This window comes from Chamaea fasciata, unplaced genomic scaffold, assembly GCF_029207755.1.
Source record: "Chamaea fasciata isolate MVZ Bird 193981 ecotype frontalis unplaced genomic scaffold, bChaFas1.0.hap1 SCAF_4, whole genome shotgun sequence".
In the NCBI taxonomy this organism is placed as follows: Eukaryota; Metazoa; Chordata; class Aves; order Passeriformes; family Sylviidae; genus Chamaea; species Chamaea fasciata.
Window position 1 is genome coordinate 26887852 of NW_027094089.1, and position 22738 is coordinate 26910589.

General features: G+C 37.5%; 1 protein-coding gene across 2 annotated transcripts in view; it reads right to left on the minus strand.

Moving 5' to 3' along the window:
* ARL15 (ADP ribosylation factor like GTPase 15) overlaps positions 1 to 22738 on the minus strand; it is a 226424-nt gene that overhangs the window by 199449 nt on the left and 4237 nt on the right. Inside the window, exons 2-4 of one of the 2 annotated variants that reach the window (XM_066181144.1) lie at positions 17920 to 17974; positions 15944 to 16034; positions 15273 to 15329 (exon numbers count right to left, since the gene is read on the minus strand). The exons of the other annotated variant lie outside the window; for it this stretch is intronic. Coding sequence (XP_066037241.1) covers positions 15273 to 15326 — 54 coding nt within the window. The 5' untranslated portion in view covers positions 15327 to 15329; positions 15944 to 16034; positions 17920 to 17974. The remainder of the gene's footprint in view (positions 1 to 15272; positions 15330 to 15943; positions 16035 to 17919; positions 17975 to 22738) is intronic. 2 annotated transcript variants of the gene reach the window in all.

Here is a 22738-nt window from a genome sequence, read left to right on the forward strand (position 1 = left end):
GTTCCCAAGATTCATAACCCTTGAAAAAGGTGCCTTAGGACACTGCCTAAGGACCCTTTCCTGGCTTAATTATACCACTGCACTGAGGTGTAATGACGCTTGCTTGCACTTTGGACACCTGCCTACTTATAGTGACAGGTTACAGCTTACATTCAGGCACTCCTCATCTTCAGCTTTTTCTAAAGGACAAAAGGTACTCCAGACACATATACTCATCTGATATAAGCTAGCACAGGACACCTCAGGACACATACATAACTGCTTTTAATTCCTTTTATTACTATTGCTGGCATCAAATACAATGTCATATACTAGAATAATCCTGTATTTCAGCATAAAAAACACAATTTGAAGTTCAAGTTATATGCTGTATTTCTGTAAAAGAAGACCAAGAGAAGCCTTATTTGCTGGATATAGGGGAGGAGAAAAACCCAACAAGTTGCAAAAAAACACACCAAGCCAAATCAATCCTCAGAAACACTGAATCACAGCTGAAGTCCTCAGCTGTTTCTTTAAATGATCACAATGCCACAATCACTGTAAAACATATTTCATACTATTAACCACCATTATGACAGCATTTTCTGCTTTCAGGCTTTTTGAAAAAAACCCACATATATGATGCTGAGTTCTACAAATATAATGTTTTCTTTCAAAATTACAAAGGCACTTCTGTGGTGGTGTCTGACCACCACATACTTCTAAGAGAGAAATTGTATATAGCCTTCTGCTCAAATTATTAGATAATTGTCTCATGTGACTTCATTGAGAACAGGCTTACTTGTATTCTTTGGCTTTATTTTAAATAAATATGTTATTTAAAAAATCAATATTATAATAATATCTAACAATACAATCTACTTCTGTTTTAATTTTACAGAATAGGAACTAGCCCAAAACCAAATTATTTACAAATGTTGCTCAAAAATATGCCAATAGAAATGTATTGTTTGAAAATTAATTTTCATTCCTGTGGTTTTCATTTTTCTGGGTTTGGTTTTGCTCCATTTGAAAACTTATTCCACACTTCCAACATGTAATTAATTTTTTTTTTTTTTTTTTTTTTTTTTTTTTTTTTTTTTTTTTTTTTTTTACTTCTCCCTAAATAGCTTCTTCTCCTTGATCTTGAACTTCATTCCACTTTGGTTTTAACATTAAGTTTCCTACAAAATGGAGACATTAAACATTAATTTCACCTTATAAGATAGTTAGGACCTGCTGGTCAGAAACTGTATATGAGTATTTCAAAGATATGAGAGTCTAAAATCAGCTGCACAGTATCTTGTAAACATACTGAACCAGTTCGATTGGACACAGCTCAGGTTTGCCATTTTGATAGTAACAGCACTGAAAAAAAATGGTATTACTTGGTAAGGGCTGCTATTTGCTCCTTCAGCTCAAGGGGCAATCCAAAACTGGTGAGGAAAATCAAGAAACTCTCCTCTGCAAAAAATTACTACCCTTCTAACTGATTTTTAAACTTCTAATTCAGGTAAGTAGGACCATATAAACAAAGTAGACATTAAGAGAAAGCCTAGAAAACTGATAATTTTGTAATCTAATTACATGTTACGAAAATATTAAGTTACAAAAAATAGCAAGAATTGTCTGAAGATAAAGTTGGAAAGAGTCCTGTCACTGACAGCCAATCATTGTTCTTCAGTGACATGCAACCAGAACGTGAAACAAACGATTTGTTTGTTTCACAAAAAAATTTGTTCAAATATTTAGCAGTAAAAAAAGAAAGAAAAACAAGAACATTACATTTCATAAAAATCACATATATTGGCTCAGCCCGAAAGACACATTTCCAAGTTTTAGCAACTTCCTGAGTTTTAAATCACAAATAGAATGAGTTCTCTCTGTAAAAAAGTCATAGTAAACAGATTCACTGGAGTTATTTGGTCTGTAATAATAAATAATCAAAATGAATACTAAACCAAAAATAAATGAATAATATAAATAAATAATATAAATACATAAATAAGAGAGAGTGTGATGAGGGACAGTGGCTTTAAACTAAAAGAGAAGAGATTCAGTTAGATATTAGGAAGAGATTACTGTGGGGGTGGTTAGACACTGGCACAGGTTGCCCAGAAAAGCTGTGAATGCCCCATCCCTCGAGTGTTCCCAGCCAGGCTGGGGCTTTGAGCAACCTAGCATAGTATAAGGTGTCTCTGCCCATGGAAAGGCCATTGGAACTGGATGATCTGTAAGGTTCCTTCCACATCCTGTTTGAAATTATACCAAGTTTAAATTTCTTTATATAACTTGTGTCAGGGGTTTTGTTCACCTTTGCTCAGGGCAAAGGACTAAGTTTCCTTTCAAAGGACTGTTTCACCACTTAAGGCCTGATGATATTAACATCTCAGCAGACCAGGAGTAACACAGGAATACACAAAAGATAAGGACCACTAACAAACATCAACTCCAAACATCACCTTTGGCATGGCTGGAGACTCCTGGTCTGGGAGAAGATAGGTAAGAAAACAAAGAATGAGAACCTAATTAACATCAAAGGTGAAGGGATCAATAACCAATAGGAAACCAAATACTAAAAACTCTGTAATTTGGGACCAATGAACATTGAACCAATTAATTTCTTTGGCTTTTGACTGTGTAAGTATGTGAAAAATCCAGTAAAAATTACGTGTGATTGAATGCTTTTCTCTGCACAACCCAGGCAATGTGAGGATGAAATTGTTTCTGTTGCACATCCTGGCCAGAACAACATCCTGGCCAGAATAAAGTAATGCTTTAATTCTCTAACACTAAAGATGTTGGAGAGTTTTCATTTCTCCTGCAGTTTCGCTGACACCAACATAAGCCTTTTTACAATTCTATTAAATGCAAGTAATTAAGGACTGAAATCTAATGGCATAACAAGTCATACTCCTTGTAAACTAAATACCATCCAATGGTGGATGCATTTTGAAATGGGATTTTTCTTTCAAAGTTTACTATTATACATAGGAAAGAATCTTAGAACCATTTAGGTTAGAGAAGGTTTTTATGATCTTTAAGTCCAAGCGTTAACCCAGCATAGCCAAGTTCACCATTAAAACATGTTCTTTAGTGCCACATCTACACATCTTTTAAATACCCCAAGGGTTGGTGAATCAGCCACTTGCCCGGGAAGCCTGCTCCAAAGCTTGACCAACCTTTCCATGGTGGAATTTTGATGGTGGGTATTAGTGGATATTAAGAACAAATAGTGGATATTAGGAACACATTTTCCTAATATCCACTCTAAACTTCCCCTGGCACAGATTGAGATAATTTCTTTTTACCACATTGCTTTTTAGCAGGGAAGAGGCTGACCCCTGACACCCCCCCCCCCCCCCCCCGCCACCAGCCACAACCTCCTTTCAGGCCGTTGTAGAGAGTGATAAGGTCTCCCCTGAGCCTCCATTTCTCCAGGATGAACACCCCCAGCTCCCTCAGCTGCTCCTCACAGGACTGCTGCTCCTGACCCTTCCCCAGCCCCATTCCCCTTCTCTGGACTCACTCCAGCACCTCAGTGTCTTTCTTGCAGTGAGGGTCCAGAACTGGACACAGCACTCGAGGTGTGGCCTGACCAGTGCCCAGCACAGGGGGACAATCCCTGCCCTGCTCCTGCTGGCCACACCATTGCTGATCCAGGCCAGGATGCCATTGGCCTTCTTGGCCCCCTGGGCACACCCTGGCTCATGTTCAGCTGCTGTCACCAGCACCCCCAGGTCCTTTCCAGCTACTCTGTCCCAGCCTGTGGCCCTGCCTGGGGCTGTTGTGACCCAAGGGCAGGACCCAGCACTGGGCCTTGTTGAACCTCACACCACTGGCCTCAGCCCATGATCCAGCCTGTCCAGATCCCTCTGCAGAGCCTTCCTGCCCTCCGGCAGGTCAACACTCCCACCCAGCTTGGTGTCATCTGCAAAGTTACTGAGGTTGCACCTGATCCTCTCATCCAGATCATTGATAAAGATATTAAACAGAAGTGCCTCCAGTACTGAGCTGTGGGGAACCCCACCCATGACCAGCCACCAGCTGGATATAACTCCACTCACCACCACCCTCTGAGCCTGGCCATCCAGGCAGTTTTTAACCCAGCAAAGAGTGCACCTTTTTGCTGTCTGTAAAACAAAGAATGATAGAATGGTTTAGGTTGCAAGAGACCATTAAAATCATCTAATTCCAACCTCCCTCCCATGGGCAGGGCCAGCTTCCACTAGACCAGGTTGCTCAAAGCCCCATGTAACCTTGTGCTAAAAAGTTTAAACTGAAGCAAGAAAGAGTAACAGGAAATTTAGGCTATATCTTAGAAAAAAAGCGTGTAGAAAGTAGGGCTAGTTAAGCTCAGGAAGAGCTTGTCAGAAGAGATTATAGAACCTAATGTGGGTTTTTTAGAGAAGCAGTCTGGTCAGAACTGGTTTGGTCATAGTTCATAGTGCTTCTGAGCCAGGAACTGGATGACTCTCACTCCTTTCAGCTCTATTTGTTATGACGTTATCATGTGAACATGAAAAACAGAAACATTTGTGCATTAAGGGAGACTCCCTGTTTGAGGCTTTTTGTACCTCACCAATCTGTACCATGAAGTCTTGCATCAGCCACACATAAATCCATTAAGTCATCTGTCTATAAAACACTTTTCTCTATTAAGTCCTTCTAAAATGTATTTCAACCTTGTCAAACCCAAAACAGCTGTTAAAAATACCTTTACAGAAAGTTTTTTTTGATATCCCAAATTAATCTTGGAAAGCCCCACCAAGACTCAAAGCCTATTCTTCAAATAAGGAGTCAGTTTTCAGTACAAAACATAGACAAAGCCAACAGAAAGTCACTTAAGTCAGTTTAAGAGCTTAGGAATACAGAAGTGTCCAGTGCCTAAACAGCAACAGAGACCTGCAATAGTTCAACATACTGAGCATATAATAATAAAAAATTTATATACCACTTTTATAATTTCTTTTCAGTCCACCACTGAATACCTTTTGCTTAAGAAGTCCTTCCCTGCAGCAGTTGTTACAGTAAGCAGGCAATACACATACTGAAATATAACATGGGTTTTGTAAAGAGCATATTATTCTATTCCATCTGGGTGGAGCAGAATTGCTTATCTTTGCTCAAATGGGTCAGTGTCACTTATCAGATAGTAGAGTGCTACTTATTTCTCTTCATTGTTTCACTACTAAACCAAGACACACAAGCAGCTTTTCTCAAGAAAAATATTCTACCAATGATGGAACAGGGAATCAAAATCAGAAAATTTTGATCCCTGGTCACACACAATATCACAGTTAACATCTATGGGGGAAAAATAGTTACTTCATTAGAATCAGATGCTGAGAGAAAAAAAATGCCAGCTTACCTGGTACACGTATCTCATAAAGCAGCTGTGTAAAGAAAGCTTGAAAGAAGTCAGAGGAGGACAGAGAAGTGACAACATGAAATTAAGTGGCATTGTTTGCAACATTATTCAAGAACTTGAGCAGATTACTAACATCTTCCTTCCTCAGGAAAGAGCTTCCCATACTACAGAATTTTAAAAGAGAAAATCCTTAACTCCCACAAAAGAAGCCACAAAATCCCTCTTTTCTGAATCCCATGCTAGAATTTGCAAACAAGTTTGCAATCACAACACATTTTTTGTAACTATGTTCAAATTTCAATGATAAAAAGAGCAGAGGGCTTATAGAGTATTCAAACACCCAGATACCAATCACGCAAGGCATGCACTGTGATTCCACAAGAACCACAAGATCTTGCCTAGAACTTGCTTCAGAGTATCAGTAAATTCTTTACATTTTACACCTCAGTTTAGCATTCTGAGAAACAAAATAGATTGTGTCTCATTCAGAAGTCTAAAAGCTGAGCCACTATCTGTGAGATTTGGGAATACAAGCATACAGAATAATAAAACCTTCATTAACAAGAGTTCCACAGGCATTTCCAAATACATTCAGATTTTGTACTTACTCAGAGCTTTATTCATACTCTCCATCTAGAGCTGATTTATCAACCACTAAATTATTATTAGATGGAGAGTGATATTTTATAAAAGATTGATTAAAGTCACATTACAGGCTCAGCACAAAACATGCCTAAAACAACAGTTTCTCATATTGCGGTTTTCTTGCTGATTATCCAATAGTCCTAGAGCCTCAGTTCAGCTTACTTTACTCCACAGTAGTTGTTTTTTGCGTTTTTTAGTTGTTTCGGGTTGGGTTTTTTTGATTGGTTGTCTTCTTTTTTTTCTTTTTCTTTCTAAATATACAGTTGACCTTACTATTTATGGGTTATTTGGATTTGAAACTCTTTTTTGGTCCCTATATTATTCCTTCCTGTAAGGCTGAGGTCCAGTATTTGGGGTTCTCACCTACTGCGGCCATTGCTTTTTAATCTAGTATGTGTATTTCCACACTTGATCCCTTTCAGAGTTATCTTCTTGTTCAAAGTCAAGTGAGATGGCACAGTGAAAAACATTTTAGAACCACTGAAACTGAGAGTTACTTCCTTCTAACATCCCACAATATGACCCAATCTGCTCTTTGTAGACTCATTCTCTTCCATGGCCAATAAATCTAAGCAGAGGAAAAAACAACACACAAGTCTTACGAAGAGCAAGGCAAAAGCATTTGAAACACAAATTCTGATGACAGTAACCAGAAATCTTTGTCAAGTCTTAGTCAACACATTTGCTTCACTTTCCTCTCATGGTTCCAGATCTTCTGCCCAAAAAGATCTAACTTCACAACAAATCCCACCTCTTTTTCCACACACACACAAGATGTGCACTTGGTAAGACCTTGCATGGTTTCCAAATACACTGAGGTGTTTGTGGTAATCCCTGTCTGCCTGTACCTTGCTTGTCACAGCAGAGACTTGAGTCAGTATGGAGCAGAGTATCAACTTCTGTCAGGCCCCCAGGTATGACCCTATACAGAAGGGTTTTTACTTACACATGTATATTCCAGAGAATTGCACTAGAATGTCTTCCACTCAATCCAAGATGACAACAAAATGAAGTAAGCAGATCTCCAAGACAACACTAATACAACACAGGCCTGGTTAAGAAACAAAATCTCACATGTTTTGGAAATGTGTGCACTTTTAGAATTGGGGTACAAATAATTATCTTCCATTAGGGTAAAGTGTATGTTGTCTGACTACATTACAGTGTCAAGAGTGGTTAAAAAAATCCATTATTCATGGAATTTAAGGCAAAGATAAGCAAAAAAGATCTTGGTCATGGTTTTTTGCCTGATGCAACAGTTATTAATGTTGAGGACATCTTTCTCTAGACCAGGTTGCTCAAAGCCCCATCCAACCTATCCTTGAATACTTCCAGGGATGGAGCATCCACAGCTTCTCAGGGCAACTTGTATCCATGCCTTACAGCACTGTGCCATCTTCACAGCAAATAATTTCTCCCTAATATCTAACCTAAATTTGTCCTTTTTCAGTTCAAAGACTTGTCCCAACACTATGTGCTCTTGTAAAAGTCCCAGTTATGGCATGGAAATATGTTGCCTTGTTTTGAAAATGAAACCACTGGAAAGTTATGGATCTGTTCAACATGGTGCCAGCATGTGCCCAAGGCTAAAATGAAGTTTTGAAAATGCTACTGAGCAGCTAGTCTCTGTTCTGTCTGCAAAATCTGCATCCTGTTGGAAGCCCAGGCAACATACAGCAGACTTGTGTGTCCCACTCTTAAATGACACTCTGGTTTGGGGAAGTGGAGGAGAAAGCAGGACATTTCATTCCATTGGCTGTTGCTGCTTTCCTTACTGTCATTTAAAAAACCCTCTCTTTCAGATAAGAAGCTCTGTGGGATTGGATCTGGAGATCCACCAATCTTATTTTTCTGTAATGTGTAAAAGTCCAGTATATGAATCAAGAAGCATTCTGACAATGCACATGCTAGGATCTTTTGGGTTTTCCTGTGCAGCACCAGAAATTTGACTCAATGATCCTTGCAGGTCCCTTCCAACACAGAACATTCCATAATAAAATAATTGCATGACAAATAATTTGTGTTTGTGAGGTCTTGAAGACACCAGGAGGATTGAGTGAAATAAGCTAGGTCTGGAACATTCACTGCTAGCATTAAATAAAGCTAAAAAATCAAGTTATAAGTTTGGGAAGCCTTGGGACAAACATTGCTGGAAACAGAGGTACCAGATTTTTGCCTGGGTTGGCAGAGGCAATTGTGACAACACCAGAAACAGAATTTTAAAATCTTGGTTACAACACACCATGTCATAGCTGTATGCAGCCTTTGCTTCCCTGAGAAAAGGCCACCTCTCACATTTTTACATTTCCTAAAAGTCTATTGCCAAAATGGCATTTGAGATCCTAGGAACACTTACTTAAATGCTTCCTTTTGAAATTTAAGTATATATAGTCATAGCAGTGGAACCATAGTATGAATTTATGCAATCTATTAAACACTGCTGTTTTCTACTCTTATACAACATAATACCCAGCAATACAAACCCAATAAAAATACAATATAGTTTTGTACTACATTAATCCTTGCCATAGAAATGAAATGGCACTCAAAGGTTTCCATATGACAAAATATAACTAGTTTTATGATTTGTGTGCGATATAATCAAACTGATCAAAATACAAACACTGTAATAGAAGGCAGATCTAAAAGCACTATTTACTTTAAAAGGCTTTAAAAGATGCTGTAGAACAGCCATTCCAATCACATTTATGGATTTAATTACACATGAATACAATCTTAAACTACTTTGAAGACAGCAGACTATAATTATAAAGAAGCTGTAGCAACAGATACTCAGCAAACCATTTTGAAAACTCACTTCAACACCTAGGCATACATTTTCAGGTGAGAAAAAAAACTAAAAACACAGTGGATAGATATGTAGTGATGGAAAGAATTAGAAGTGTCTTTCCACCAAAAAAAAAAAAAAAAAAAAAAAAAAAAAAAGCTAACTCATGAACAGATTCTTTTGTGACATTTGATGCACTTACTTTTTTTTAAATCTGCTATCCACTTATATGACTTCTTCCCTTAACAGATACCTATTCTTAAACAAACAGGACGTCTTCAGAAAACAGAGTTGAACTATTTACAGTAGCAATCATAATAGTAACATCATTGATGCCCTCAGGACATAGTGCATGCATGTTCACAGGAAAAAGCAATCTTCTCTAAGACAGACAACTTTTGAGCTCACAGAACAAAAGTTTAGGACCTGCAAAACAAACTTTTCCCACTTCTGCTGTAATATGGCATCTTGTGAAAGACACAATTATTCTGCAAGCATAATTTCTAGTGCTCTGTGGTTGTCCAATGGTTATTGAAAGCAAATACAGTCTAATAACAAATACTTTACAACTCATACTCAAAACCAACAGTTTTTGGCAAGACTATGACTAAACAAACCAGAATAATAAAAAAACCCTGCAGCTACATGCAAAATATTATGAGTGATATATATTACTGTTCCCTATTTCCACTTGCAGATCACCTACTAGAACCTTATTTATCCAACTGTACAAGGTAGAGGATGTGATTGCGTGAGCACAGACAGCAGGGCATGCAACTTTGACCGTAATCACAGAGAGCTTGCTTTTCATCACAACTTAGAATTGTCCAGTCAGGAATCCTTGCAAATCAACTTGCTTTTTTGCATTATCTCATTGCTATGCATGGTCCCAACCACTGGATTATGGAACGTGATAGAAAAAACTCACTTTCACTGAAGAGCCACTTCTAGTTTTTCACCCTCTCAATAATTCAAATGATACAGTGAAATAATAGATTTGCAATTTGCTACAAAATCAACATGTTCCCCTGCTATCTTCCAAAGTCCACAATCTCAGGGCACCTCAGATCTCAAACTGGTCATTTTTTTCATAGAAGATTGTCAGAATTTTGAATATTTTTACTTTGCAATGTATTTACAAATTACATTTTAAACCTACTACATTCAATTAAAATAATTGTTTTATATTTTTATAATTAAAGAGGCTACTTTGCAAATTAAAAGGATGCACCATAAAAGGATGCTCAGCAAAGACCATCAGAAGAATTCCATGCTCATACCATCACCCTTTGCAACACTGGAGCCTAACAAGAGTAGTTTATTTTCCATATGGAAGACCATGAAGGCAAAATAACAACATTTTCACAACACATTAGACAACTGTTTTCTGGACAGGCAGCAAAAATGAGGATTAAGAATGCTGACTTCCAAAGGGCAGAAGCAAAAGAGCACTTATGTACAGGATAACTAACCCCACAGCTTTGATAAATGAAAATTGAACAGCACCTTGTCTGAACAGAAAAGATTGGAGACATATGTAACAATGATCTGGGCTTTTCCTCTTGTCCTCCTTAAAGCTAATGGCCTGTGGAACAACACTGCTGTTCTCTAAAGCAGGAAAGAGCCATGGAGAGCAGAGACAAATCAGATGGAACAAAACCTGTATTCATAAACTCCCTAGTCCAGGACAAGGCTCTATTCCAACTTGTAAGTTTGTCCAATGGAGATTCAGACAAAAATAACGGGCTAATTTGGCAAATCACACCTTTCCAAGTGAAATCAATTACTGACTGTCGGGGTTCTCAAAGAGCTGGAAACCCAGTGTGTATCACTGAGTAGCCCAGGGAAGCAGTGTTGTCACAGCAGCATTGACTGCACCAAGCTGCTGAGATCTTTGAGCAGGTACCATAAGCTCTGGCCAGATGGAGAGAGACTCACAGCAGTGTCAGACCAGTTCACTTTAACCAACTAATTCTGTGGAGAGACAGGGAAGAGAACTGTATTCTGACCCACACTGATGTTCTCCCCCTTCACCTGTCTTTACTTTCCTCACTTAAAAAAATGTTACAACTGTTTCTTTACTTCAGGAAAAGTAGAAAGGAGAGTCTCAGCCCATAGTACAAAACTCACAATGTATCTAACATTCACCTGCACACATGCATCAGGACAGTCTGCCCCTTTCTCCTGTTTAGGCAGGTAGCAACACAAACCACAACTAGTATGGTTCAAGCAGCTTGACTACAGGTTTGCAACAACAAAGCAGGCACAGTCCCACCCAATGCAAGTCACTGCCAAGACTGGGGTGATAGCAAGAACCTTTTATTTAAGGCTGGAAGTTAAAAACATTTAGAACTTTCCTTTCCAACAGTCTATCAACATAATATCAGCAGTGACTGTGAATGGAATTATCCACACTCCCCCAAGGGTAGCACATAAAAGGACTTTTTCCTGCTGCACTTTTTTGCTTTTGTTTTGCTGCTCATGTCAAGGACACGACATAGGAAAGGGAGGAGTAGACAGGATATGCTATATGAACACTGTTATTACTTTAACTTAGTATTTTCCAATGGGAAATCATGTGAGAGAGGGGAAGAGTCTCATAGGAAGTTTTCCACACTCTAAGTCACAGGCTAGCTCCAGGAACCTCCCAGACATGTTCCCATGATTACCTCCTATTTCAGGGCTGCCTTTATTAGTTGGCTGAGTTGGTTTCTCTTCTTTTAAGAGCTTTCTCTCCATCATTTCTTGAGTAAATGTTATTTCTGTTTTGTTCTAACAGCAGACACATTCCTTAGCACAACAGCTGATTCCAGTCAAGCCATTTCAAGACATGAAATTATAATTATAAACAAAGGCAAATGTAAGTCCAGAGTAAACTAGAAAACTAAAAGCACATTTGCATCATTTACTATACTTACCATATACAAATTATAGCAAGCAAAGCTGTAAAAATGTCTCATTTCTTTCCACTTCCCATTGCACAAATTCAAGCCAAGAGGTTACAAAAACTAAAATATCAGTTACTTATGATTTTCAGGAAGAAGATGCTAACATTGATGCAATGTTGCCACAGTGCATCACTTCAGCCACACCCAGCATTTGAAAGTAGAAAGAGCTACAGGGAGCTTTTTGTTATCCTAGTGTTGCTTTGAAACAAAATTATTTACCTACTGAGGCCATATTTTAAAACCAAGAAAAACTTACTTTCTGATTTTCTGAAACAGGAAAATGCATTTTCCAGTATTTTTCCTTCTTATATACACCAGTAAAAGACCATGCTTCCACTAGGCCTCCTTAGGTATTTTTGCATGGTTCTTGCCCCTGTAGAGGCTTCTGTCCTTGTTTTTAAATCCAAAACAACAAGTGATGTGAAAATTACATTTTGTATTTTCCTGCAGTCACATTTAAAGGTTAGGGACATGAAAGAATGCCTGATTACCCCTGTTGAAAAAAGCTTAAAATTATATGCAAAAAGATGAAAGAAGTCTCAAGGGCTAGTACAGAGTATCAGAGTATAGTACAGAGTATATGGGTAGGCACACAGTCATGCACACTGTTTCCAAGACAGAGCCATAAATATGTATAAAGGTGGCGAATGTCCTATCATAAAAACTGTTTCACAAGAAAAAAAAAATTGGACTATTTTCCCTCTGAGGTTCATGTAGGTAGAATTCTCCATCATTATTTTAATAGGATCTTTATCTGGTTAAGAAAATTAAATCAGGAACAGAAAGGAAATAAATTATAATCTTTGTTAAAAGCTGCCAAATGCTTATGGTCTCCACAGTCACACAGATTCACAAATTTATCTGCCTGTTCCCACACATTCAATTGACACATCTGCTGCAGACATCATAGTGGAAGAAGCAGAAACATGCACCTAAAAAATTGGTACTTCTGAGAGAAGCTACTAGCTATGTGAAACATGTTGATTTTTATTTTCATTAGTTGGTTGAATTCTTAATCCCAAATTTTTCATATGATTTTACGATAATGTTTTCCTTTTAGACGGAAACATCTATCAGTTTCAGATCCCTACAAATACCTTTAGTTTTTATATGAACTACCTCTGTTTTGCTCCTCCTCCCTTCAAGGCTTTACACTTAAAAGTAATCTCATCTAGATAATTCACCTGAAATAGGCATTACATCTCCTCCTGTACTCTTGCAAAGATGTAGGTTTTCTCCTAGCTGAAGGCAGCACAGGCTGTTTTGCCATAGATCACCATACAAACTCTTCCTCCATCTCATAATCCAGACGTGCCATAAAAACAGGTAGCCTATTTAATGGTGTAGTACAGTTGATGTCATGGGTGCTTTAGAGAGTTACTGATAAGCAGCCTGATAACAGACTGACAGTTGAGATGTCTGTAGTCCAAAGGACTAAGAGCCTTACTTGCAGCACTGTACCACGGGGACATGCAGAACAGGAAGTGTCCAAGTAACTCAGTACAAGCTGAACACATGGTGTTGCTAAGGACTGGCATCTGAGAAACTGCTTAGATTTTGGATAAAAATCAATCAACTAGCAAACAGAAAATTAATTGAATCTGCAAAACAGCATGCAGCAGAAAGGACAAGACCCAAGGAATTAATTAGAAGGGAAATACGAACTGGAATTTTGTGGTTTCTTCTTGACATTAGTATGGAGCACACAACACCTGATAGGTGCCAGACTGCTGACACACCTGAGCAACAAATCCAGTGACACAGTTACAAGCACAAACAGGGTATGGTGCAGAGGCAGAAACTATTACACTCTCTTTCTGCAAAGCTCTCACTTCAGTAAGCCCCTTGTTTACTATGATACCAAAGATGTCCAAATCTACCCTCCAGATCATCTGAAACTCACCTTTCCAATGACAGGCCTTTTAATGTACTCTCTGCACCTAGCATTTTCCTAAAGGAACTATTTTAACCTTCAAATGCACTTTATATGGGACCTATGTCCTGCCCTGTACACTGTGGCCAAAACATTGCATCTCCAGATGCTCTGAAGCCTAGTCATCATCCTCCTCAGTATCCTTCCTTAAGTACCAGCAGTCAATGAAATCAATTTCTTTCAGCACTTTAATGAATGAAGCTAGCTCTTTTTATTTTGCAATTTAAAACATTTGATAAAATTAAGTATTTTGCTGCCCAAAAGCTCAGAGTTAGATACCAGTTATACAACTATGACTGTAACTGCAGCCACCACAACTTAGCAGGGCACTCGAGTATATAGGTAACATCTGACCCATTTTAAACTAAAGCAGAACCAATTACGGTCAGAGGATGTACTTCGCTGTACATTTTACCTGTTCATACCCAGGTCTCCAATACACACACATTTATACTTGGACATACCCTCAAATTATTTTGAACAGCTTACTCTAGCCCTCTAAAGAACTGGCAGACCATTTGAGTACCTTGCAGCCATTGAAACCTCAGACTGTAACCCTTTCTGATCCTTAAGATAGTATACTCATCACACGGGAATTTTTAGACAGAAAGTCTTCCTAAGAAATTTAAATACCATAAGGAAATATGCCTTTGACTTTTCTACCATTTAAAAGACTTTTGGATGTTGAAAACAGAAAGCAGGCTAATGTAATGGGAAAAAACCTCGAGCAGATGTTAAACTGTACCTGGAACCAAATTCTATGAATAAAAGAAAATGTTAAGCTTTGAGATTCTGTCCTCAATTAAGACTTACTGATGGCACATAACCCTCATCATTGTTGTTCAAAATTCACCTATACTTCTGACTATATGAAGTGGTACTTTGACTATATGAATGTTCCAGGCTTCCTCCTGAAAAGTGTTAACAGAAGGAGCAGCATTCCCATTTCAAAACTTCCAGAATATGAAGCATGATTTGAGCAACCAAGTTTACATTGTTTATATTACGTTATTGTAATGTATTCATTAGAGTAAATTTCTACAAAACCCCATGCATCTAACTGTTCTAATCATTAATTAGAACAACTGGGAGCAGAAATAAAAAATGCTAGCATATTTGGGACATGTACTTGAAGTAAACTTATATAAGGTTTGGTAAGTTTAACTTAACAGCATTTCCAAAATGTTAAGGCTCTCCAGAAAAAACTTTAAATATGTGCACGTAGCTAACATGTTTCAATATGTGACATTACTCAAACATGATAGATATTTAATGGAAAATATACATAAACCCTCCAGCAATTACATTATGCAAGAATTCTCTGGAACTGATGCACATGAATTCTAAATTTTCTTACACCTCAAGAGGCTGGCTGAATTTTTCTTTACTTTTTTTTTTAACTAAAGTGGAGGATACTTTTTCTCTTCTGGTTTTAGTAAATCTTTGACAGGACAAAAATCTACTGTAGTCTCTTCATGCAAACTAGTACGACAAATCCCTTTTGCTATCTGCATTACTTAAATCCAATCCTAAAAAACTTAAGTAACTTCTTTTCACTCAAATGGCATTAACACTAACATAAAATACTTAGTTAGAATGTTGCCTTACCGTGTAAATGCCAATTCTACAAACAGCAAATGAGAGCTGGATACATTCAGACATAGTCTAAAGGAATTAAAATAAAGACATTATCAAGAACACTATTTATTAAGAACTACTTTTCTTCCCATCTCTCCCCTCTCCCCTGAAAGAAACACTTCCTTCATTGCATTAAACAACCTGAGAAAAATGCCATATAAATTCAGGTTATACAGATACATACTACCTTTCATACAGAAGCAGCTAAGTGTAGAGGTGTCAATACCTTCACACTTACTAGTTCAGTGCTTCATTATAGGTCTCAAATTACCTAATGATCCCCAAAATGCATGTACACAACATTTAAGATTTACATGTAAGCTTTCAGTCTCATCCATTTTTATCTACTCTGATGTAAAAACAATCTGCAAGAATCATTTTAATGGAGCGCTTTTCAGCCTCTTAGTGGACTGTAAAGATGTTCTGTGTTTATTTGTTACAGTTTTTCTCTTCCTTTACCATCACTGAAACTATCTTCCTCTATATACCAGAATAATGCCTATAATTTAATGTTTGCACATTTCTGGAGCCTTATTCCTTTATCTTCCTGATATTTTCATCTTCAAAGTAGAACATGAAAATAGAACATTGTATTTAATCTGCTCTTTCAGCTGGGAATAATCATGTTAAAAAGTTTTTACCCTGAACTTGCTCAACTTCCAATCTGCTGTGATGCCACAATTCTATGTCTTCTGCAGTCACCCAGAGAGGCTGAGGATGGACTACGAATTTCTGATGAAACAGATGAAAAACATCTTCTTTAATCAGCACAACAAAACCAGGAAATAAATTCAGTTCTATAACACCGGAATAAAAACTATTGTATGTTTGCCATATTTCCTATACAACTGAGTAAAATAAACTAAGTTTACAATGATTTATTCAGAAGAATAATTGAGGAATTACTTTATACAAGGTATTTGAAAGACAAAACTTGAAGCCTTCAAGTAGAACATTTTTATTACATGTTTACCAAGTTCACGCATTATCTAAGATAAAGTGCTGGATGATACAGACTTCAAACATACCAGTCAAAACATCTTTTCAGCATCTGCTTTCTAATTTTCCCTCCCTCCCTAAAAAAGAAAACCCTTTAATTGAAATACCCACTTAATTAGAATTGGAATTTTTTAAAAATCAAAAGAACAGATCTTATTAATTTTAAGTAATAAAAAATGTGTAGCAACATTTTTATTTTGCTGTTAACTGTTACATCTAAATTTTAAACAAACAGTATTTCACTGAACTTTCTGAAATCCAAAAAGCTCAGCACAAAAATCTGAAAGTAAACTTCAACAGCACAGTTGATTTTCTTTTCTTACTGGAAGTAATCTAGCATAATCTTAGTGACAAGGAAATGCTGATTCAAAACACTATTTCAATTTTAGGAGACTTTTTTTCCAGCTTTGAGACCAAACATCCGAGTCTATCTCTTGTGCTCTGAGCTTCTCCCAGAAAGAAAAAAGTGACAGAGAAACAGGAACTGACTTCAAAAAATCCTACACTTACAAAGTGGTGGGGTGGGGTCATAAACCATACCCCTCCTGACAGTATTTGCAGACCTTGTTCCAAAGGTTCCAGGGATGGATGACTTCCCCAAGCAATTCAGACCAGTGCTCCATTACCCTCTCTACTAGAAGGTTTCCTAATGTTTAACCTTGGTCTGTAGCAATTTAAACCCATACTTAAACACAGGGTGATACATTTGCATTTTCAGTATCCCGCAGAATCTATGTTGCTGCCAGACACAACTTTATATACAAAGTAAATAATTATTTCAGCTTGCAAGAGAAGTAAACATGCAGCAGCAGCAAACCATTACAGCTTCACCATGTATACAGTTTGCTTTTTTCCCAGAGTAGCACAGCATTATAAATTGTTTTCTTTTTTTAATTTTCGCTCAGGCTGTCCTTTAGTGGGAGAACTAATCTACAGTTCAAATTCTCCAGCAAGCCCCTGTAGATCCTTGTTTCACTGGGATAAAGCAACCTACATCCCGTGTCACTTCGTTCATCTGTTGTTGGGTATGCTACTGTTAACGTTCTGAAACCACAGGCTATTATTATAAGGCATGAATTTTGTCACATACAGTACCACTGAGTGTTTCCCTTATGCATTTCCTAGTGAAATATTAAGATAATCCCTTCCTCAAGCCTCCAAGATAATGCTTATAAACTACATACTATTGTGGTAAAAAAGATTCATTAAACCAAATGCTACTATTAATATCTATTATATTCACCTATCCTTCCTTCTGAAAATTTACATTCCCTCCCCAGTAGCATTTCAGTTTAATCCTTGAAAAAGTGACAGGAATTGATTTTAATAATTAAAAGTTTAGTGATACTATCCTTCAGATGATCAACCACTGAACTAGATACAGCTGATAATCTGCTCCTGCAATGGGGAGTTTATTCTTGATACTTGCAATCTTTCATTACTTTGGTTGTGCAACTCGCTTGGGACCATACAATTGGGCAACAAAACAATTGTTGGAAAATTTGCATGTAATTTACTTACAGTTTATTGTTGCTTTCTGAAAGGATTTTACACGGTAAGCATGAAAATAAAAGAAAAATAATGTAAAAAACCTACAAATACTATGAAAGAAAGATACCTTGTTTGACACAATTCTACAGAGACTAGTTCTTCACAGAAGTGACTTCACACATCTAAAGTGAAAAACAGAGTCATCAGATCAAATATGTCAAACAATACATGCATGCATCTCTGCCAAAAAGCCCCCTCCTGCCTAGGCAAAGGGTTTTTCACAAACATTACATAATTTCTCCCACTGGAACGCAGACTCATGGCTAACTTTCCTATTTCCCCAAGACTTTGTTATTTCAATCGTACCTTGTAAAATTGACTTAAGCTTTGTTTATAATGACTTAGATGTCTGCCCTGCAGCTGTGCAACATTCAATTCACAACCAGCATCTGTTCTGTCCATTTTTTTCAAGTATTCAGCTATCAGTACAAATATCAGTAAAAAACAATTTCAGTATTTGGTGTTTAAAAAAGAATCTCATTCAGCTCTGACACAGGCACACAGTCTGCAACTCACAAAGCCATTGTTTTAAATAATACCTGTTTTGTCAGCAAATACAAGAGTAAATCCCTACTCATAATATTTGCAAGAGACTAGATTTTGAAAAGATTAATTAGAGCATGTTCTGCAACTGATGACTTCAAAGCAAGCACGGAGTTGAAAGGACTAGCCTCAAGAACCTTGGTGGGCAAAAGGGAAGGGCAATCCTTATCAAGTTCTCAGAAAAGAACCAAAAGGCTCAACACCTGACAGAACTGCAGCAGCCAGCCAATTCTGCTACCCAGCAGAAATACTCACCTTGACCTCAACTCACTGTGACATAATCCTAAATAAATCACAGCACTGAATATAGCTCCAAAATCACAATAACAGAAAACAACATGAGAAAAGGAAGATGTTAGAGGGTTTTTTTCTGGTGATAAGCTTCATTAATACACCAAGATCAAGGCACACTTCTGCTCATTTATAATTAAGTGATACAACCATTTCCAATTGCTGGATCTTCCAGGCAAAATTTTTACATCTCTATTCTTATCTGCATCTTTTTCAGTGTATAAAATTGCAAATATTAGCAACACAAGTGTATAAAATATGCAGGTTTTAAGGTACCATTATGTACAGAGCCTGAAACAAATTCTCAGTGCTTATGTGTTTTAAGGAACATGTGGGTACCCAAAAGCACACACAATGACACTACAGTAAAGGTAGCAGGAACTTTGACCAGAACTGCTGTTTGCTAACCTTGTGTGCTGAACTCCAACTAGGAACTCCAAGGCTCCCCTTCCTGCACAAAATGTCACAGTCCTCTAGCACATTCCATTAATAACATTTCTAATTTAAACTCCCTGAATTCTTTTTAATACTCTTCTTGGGGATAAAAAACACAGAAAATATTTTCACATTCTCCTTTAATGTTGAATAATTAGATTTCTAAAATACCACTCTTCTTGTACATAATCATTAGAAAAATAAATCTTAGTTTAGAGACTAAAAGAAACCTGATGTTGATGGAAAAGCAATGATATGTGAACAGGAAGTAGGACTAGATCCAACAACTCTCTTGTCATCATCAAAAGTAATCAAGTGGATGCACCAGAGAACAATGCTCTCCTCTCTTTTAGGCAATTGTCTCAGTAGAACAGTTTTCCCTGACTGTTTCCAGGACCGCAGTGGCTCAGGCAGTAAAAGACACAGATCAGCCAGCAGAAAATTAATAGCTGCAAGAATAGCATAGACATTTTTCAAGAATTCTGGACCTTTTCTCCAGTCTTGCTGAAACTTGAAATTATGCAAGCTTCTAGACAAGAAGAAAGCATTGAGAAAAGACATCACTCATCGTAGAGTGTATCATCTCTCTACATAGACTGTCTATAGAGTTTCAGGTTCACTCAGTGTTGTGGGCCTTACACACAAATTTGTTAAAACACAGATGTCAGAAAGTTAATGGCCTTTCCTCATACATCAAGGCAGCACCTCCACGCACACGGAATCTGTTAGCTATGTGCCCCTGGAGCAGATTACGTATCTTCATAAATACCTCTGAATTAAAAAGTCTCACCTCCTGTGCAGTCAATGCAATTCTGATTACACTGGAGAACGCTACTGGACATCACTTAGAATCTCTCAGTTTCCTGTTCCAGAACTGATTCTAGCTGTTCTCTCAATGAGGAGAAATAATGGATGTACTTAGTCCACAGCAAAGCATCAGGACATCCAGGGAGTCATACCCCATGGACTTATCCTTACGTTCACAACTTCAGGATTTCCTACCATCCCATCTGAGTATCATGTTAATACCCACCCACAATGGACCTGTCCTTTGAAGACACTGTACAAATTCCTTGTCTACTCATTTTGACCTCCCTAACATTACTGCATAAGTGAGAATTCAACTACACTCACATGAAAACACCGTTCTTGGATTATAACTGTCAGTGAGTTCTTCTACAGGGAAAAAATTGCTTATTGCCTAGTTACCCTCTCTCTGATTTCAAAGACATCTAGAATGTTGCTTCCTCATACCAGTCAGCTGTCTCTTCTTCAGACTAAAGGATTATAATGACTTATCCCTGATTGTAAGGAAGCAATTGCTTATCTTCAATTACCCCATCATCTTTCTCTGTATTTTCTTTGGTTTTTAGGTACTCTTCCTGAGATGATGCAACCAGAAATGTAGCATGTAAGACAAGAGCAAAACTTACATTTAAGCAGTGCAACAATGAGATCTTTCGATCTTTTTCCTTCTTAATCCTCTAAATTTGTTGACAGATGTCTGGGTTGAGATGACATTTTAAAGAAGGATCCTCATTCCCTTCCCTGAGCACTGATGGTATTTTAGGGCCTATCCATGCATCTGTACTGCCATGTGACTTCATCTATAAATACATGCAACTTTGCATGTATCAACACTGAATTTCATCTGCAGTTTTATTATGAATATCAAAAGAGGTACTCTGATTTTCTTTCCTGGGTTCAATATGCTTTCTTGCTATTTGTCTCTGCATCAACCCATCCAAAGCACATGCAGTTTATACAGCTAAACACAAACATAAATTTCCTCAATCTCTGCATTCACTTCTCCCTCTTATCCACTGCCAGAGCTGCGCTCGCAATGCTCATTTGTATTTCCCGTGAAATTTGTATAACAGATTTTAATTGTTTTTAAGTTTTTCACCTTCATTAGAGTCAAAATCTATAATATAAAGGAAGACTAGGCAATGGTTGTTGTAAAAGCGAATAAAATGTGGAAAACAGATGTTTCTACCATACAAAAGCTCCAAGTCATAACAAAAAAAAAAGAAATCTGCAAACTTACTTCCCTCATATCAACAGTTCCTAGTGGATCTTGGATGCCATCTTGCTTACTCAGTCTCCAATGCCAAAAGCTAATGTGGGTTCTGTGAACAAATTTTTCTTCTGTTGCTCCACCAAAACATATAGCAGAGCATCAAAGATTCATGTTCTTCCTACTGTTTGTTCTTATAAGCAACAAAGCTCTAGGGCAGGACTGTGTCTAGCATAAGAGCACCTCAGCTGCATTTCCTTCTTTGTGTCTCTTCCCCAGATAGAAGGAACTTACTTACACAGTCGTTGGCAATTAATTTAGTCACCTCACCAGGTTGCCAGAGAGAAAAAATAAATTCTGTATGCTGAAGAGCTCTGGCATGAGACGAGCCATCTTTTATCAGATTGCAAATACCCTACTTATGTCCACAAGGACTTCTTTATAGTCACACAGTCAGACAGCTTGCACTTCAAAAAGTTACTTTCACTGCACACACAGTGAAAAACAGCAAAACCAACATACTGCAGAGCAGTATGAGCCAAAACACAAAGACGCACAAGATTTTAAATACTGTTGTGGTTTTTTGGTAGGGCTTTACAGCTTTTTGGGCTCACATTTGTGGTTTTAAACTAAATTAAAAATCCTTCTTTTATTAATGGAGAGCTAATATCCTCACATAATCACAAAACTTCAGAATTCAGTTTAAGAGAATAAACATCACAAGCTGGCAGTATTAAAAAACATGAGCTGATGATACTGACAACAAGCCAAAAATGTTAATCAGCATGTGGTATTAGAAGGAATATTTTGTCCTTACTAAATGCAGATATTCTCCCTTACTAAAAGCATGCATTTCTAACCTTTTGTGAAATTCATCACCATGTTGCCTTAAGCTTGGAGGTCTGACTGAAGAATTCAGGAGCAGCACACTGCAGAGCAACATAGTCTGGTAGTATATAGCAAGAGCTGGACTTGAAGACCAAGTATTCTTACTACCTGTTTCAGACACTAGCTCTGATATAGGCCTGTGTTATAAAAACCCATTAGTGAAGTAAATCTTTACATTTGGTTTCATTTGAAAAATATTAAATTCATGTCATCTGTGATAGCTCTAAAATGTCAACCTGTGACCATAAGCATTACCTTCTTCAATTAAAAGATTCACTTCTGATCCAAACGTTAATACAATTGCATGTATTAATGCAACCCTTACAGCTGTTGTTTTCTTTCCTGCATTCAGTTACATCTTTACTTTGAAACAACTGTCAGACCCCTCATCTTGTGTCTAATCAACTTCCCAAACTGAAGGGAGGATAATAAAATAAAAGCCCTTGTGCTCTACAGACGGTGTAAATTTTCAAGGCTGTTATAGCTGATAGATCAATCAACATAGAGCCCAAATAATCCTTACTGTTACATGACAAAAGACAGAATTCATATGAGAGGGGTGTTAAGCAAACAGTAAGAGGACATGGCCCTGTGTATAGACTATGGCTGCTCATGTTGCAGGCAATGCATCAAAATCACACATTTGCCACAGAAGAAAAATTCAGAGTTGCTGGTATGGACCTTTACCCATTTTTCCTTATTCAAAGGACAG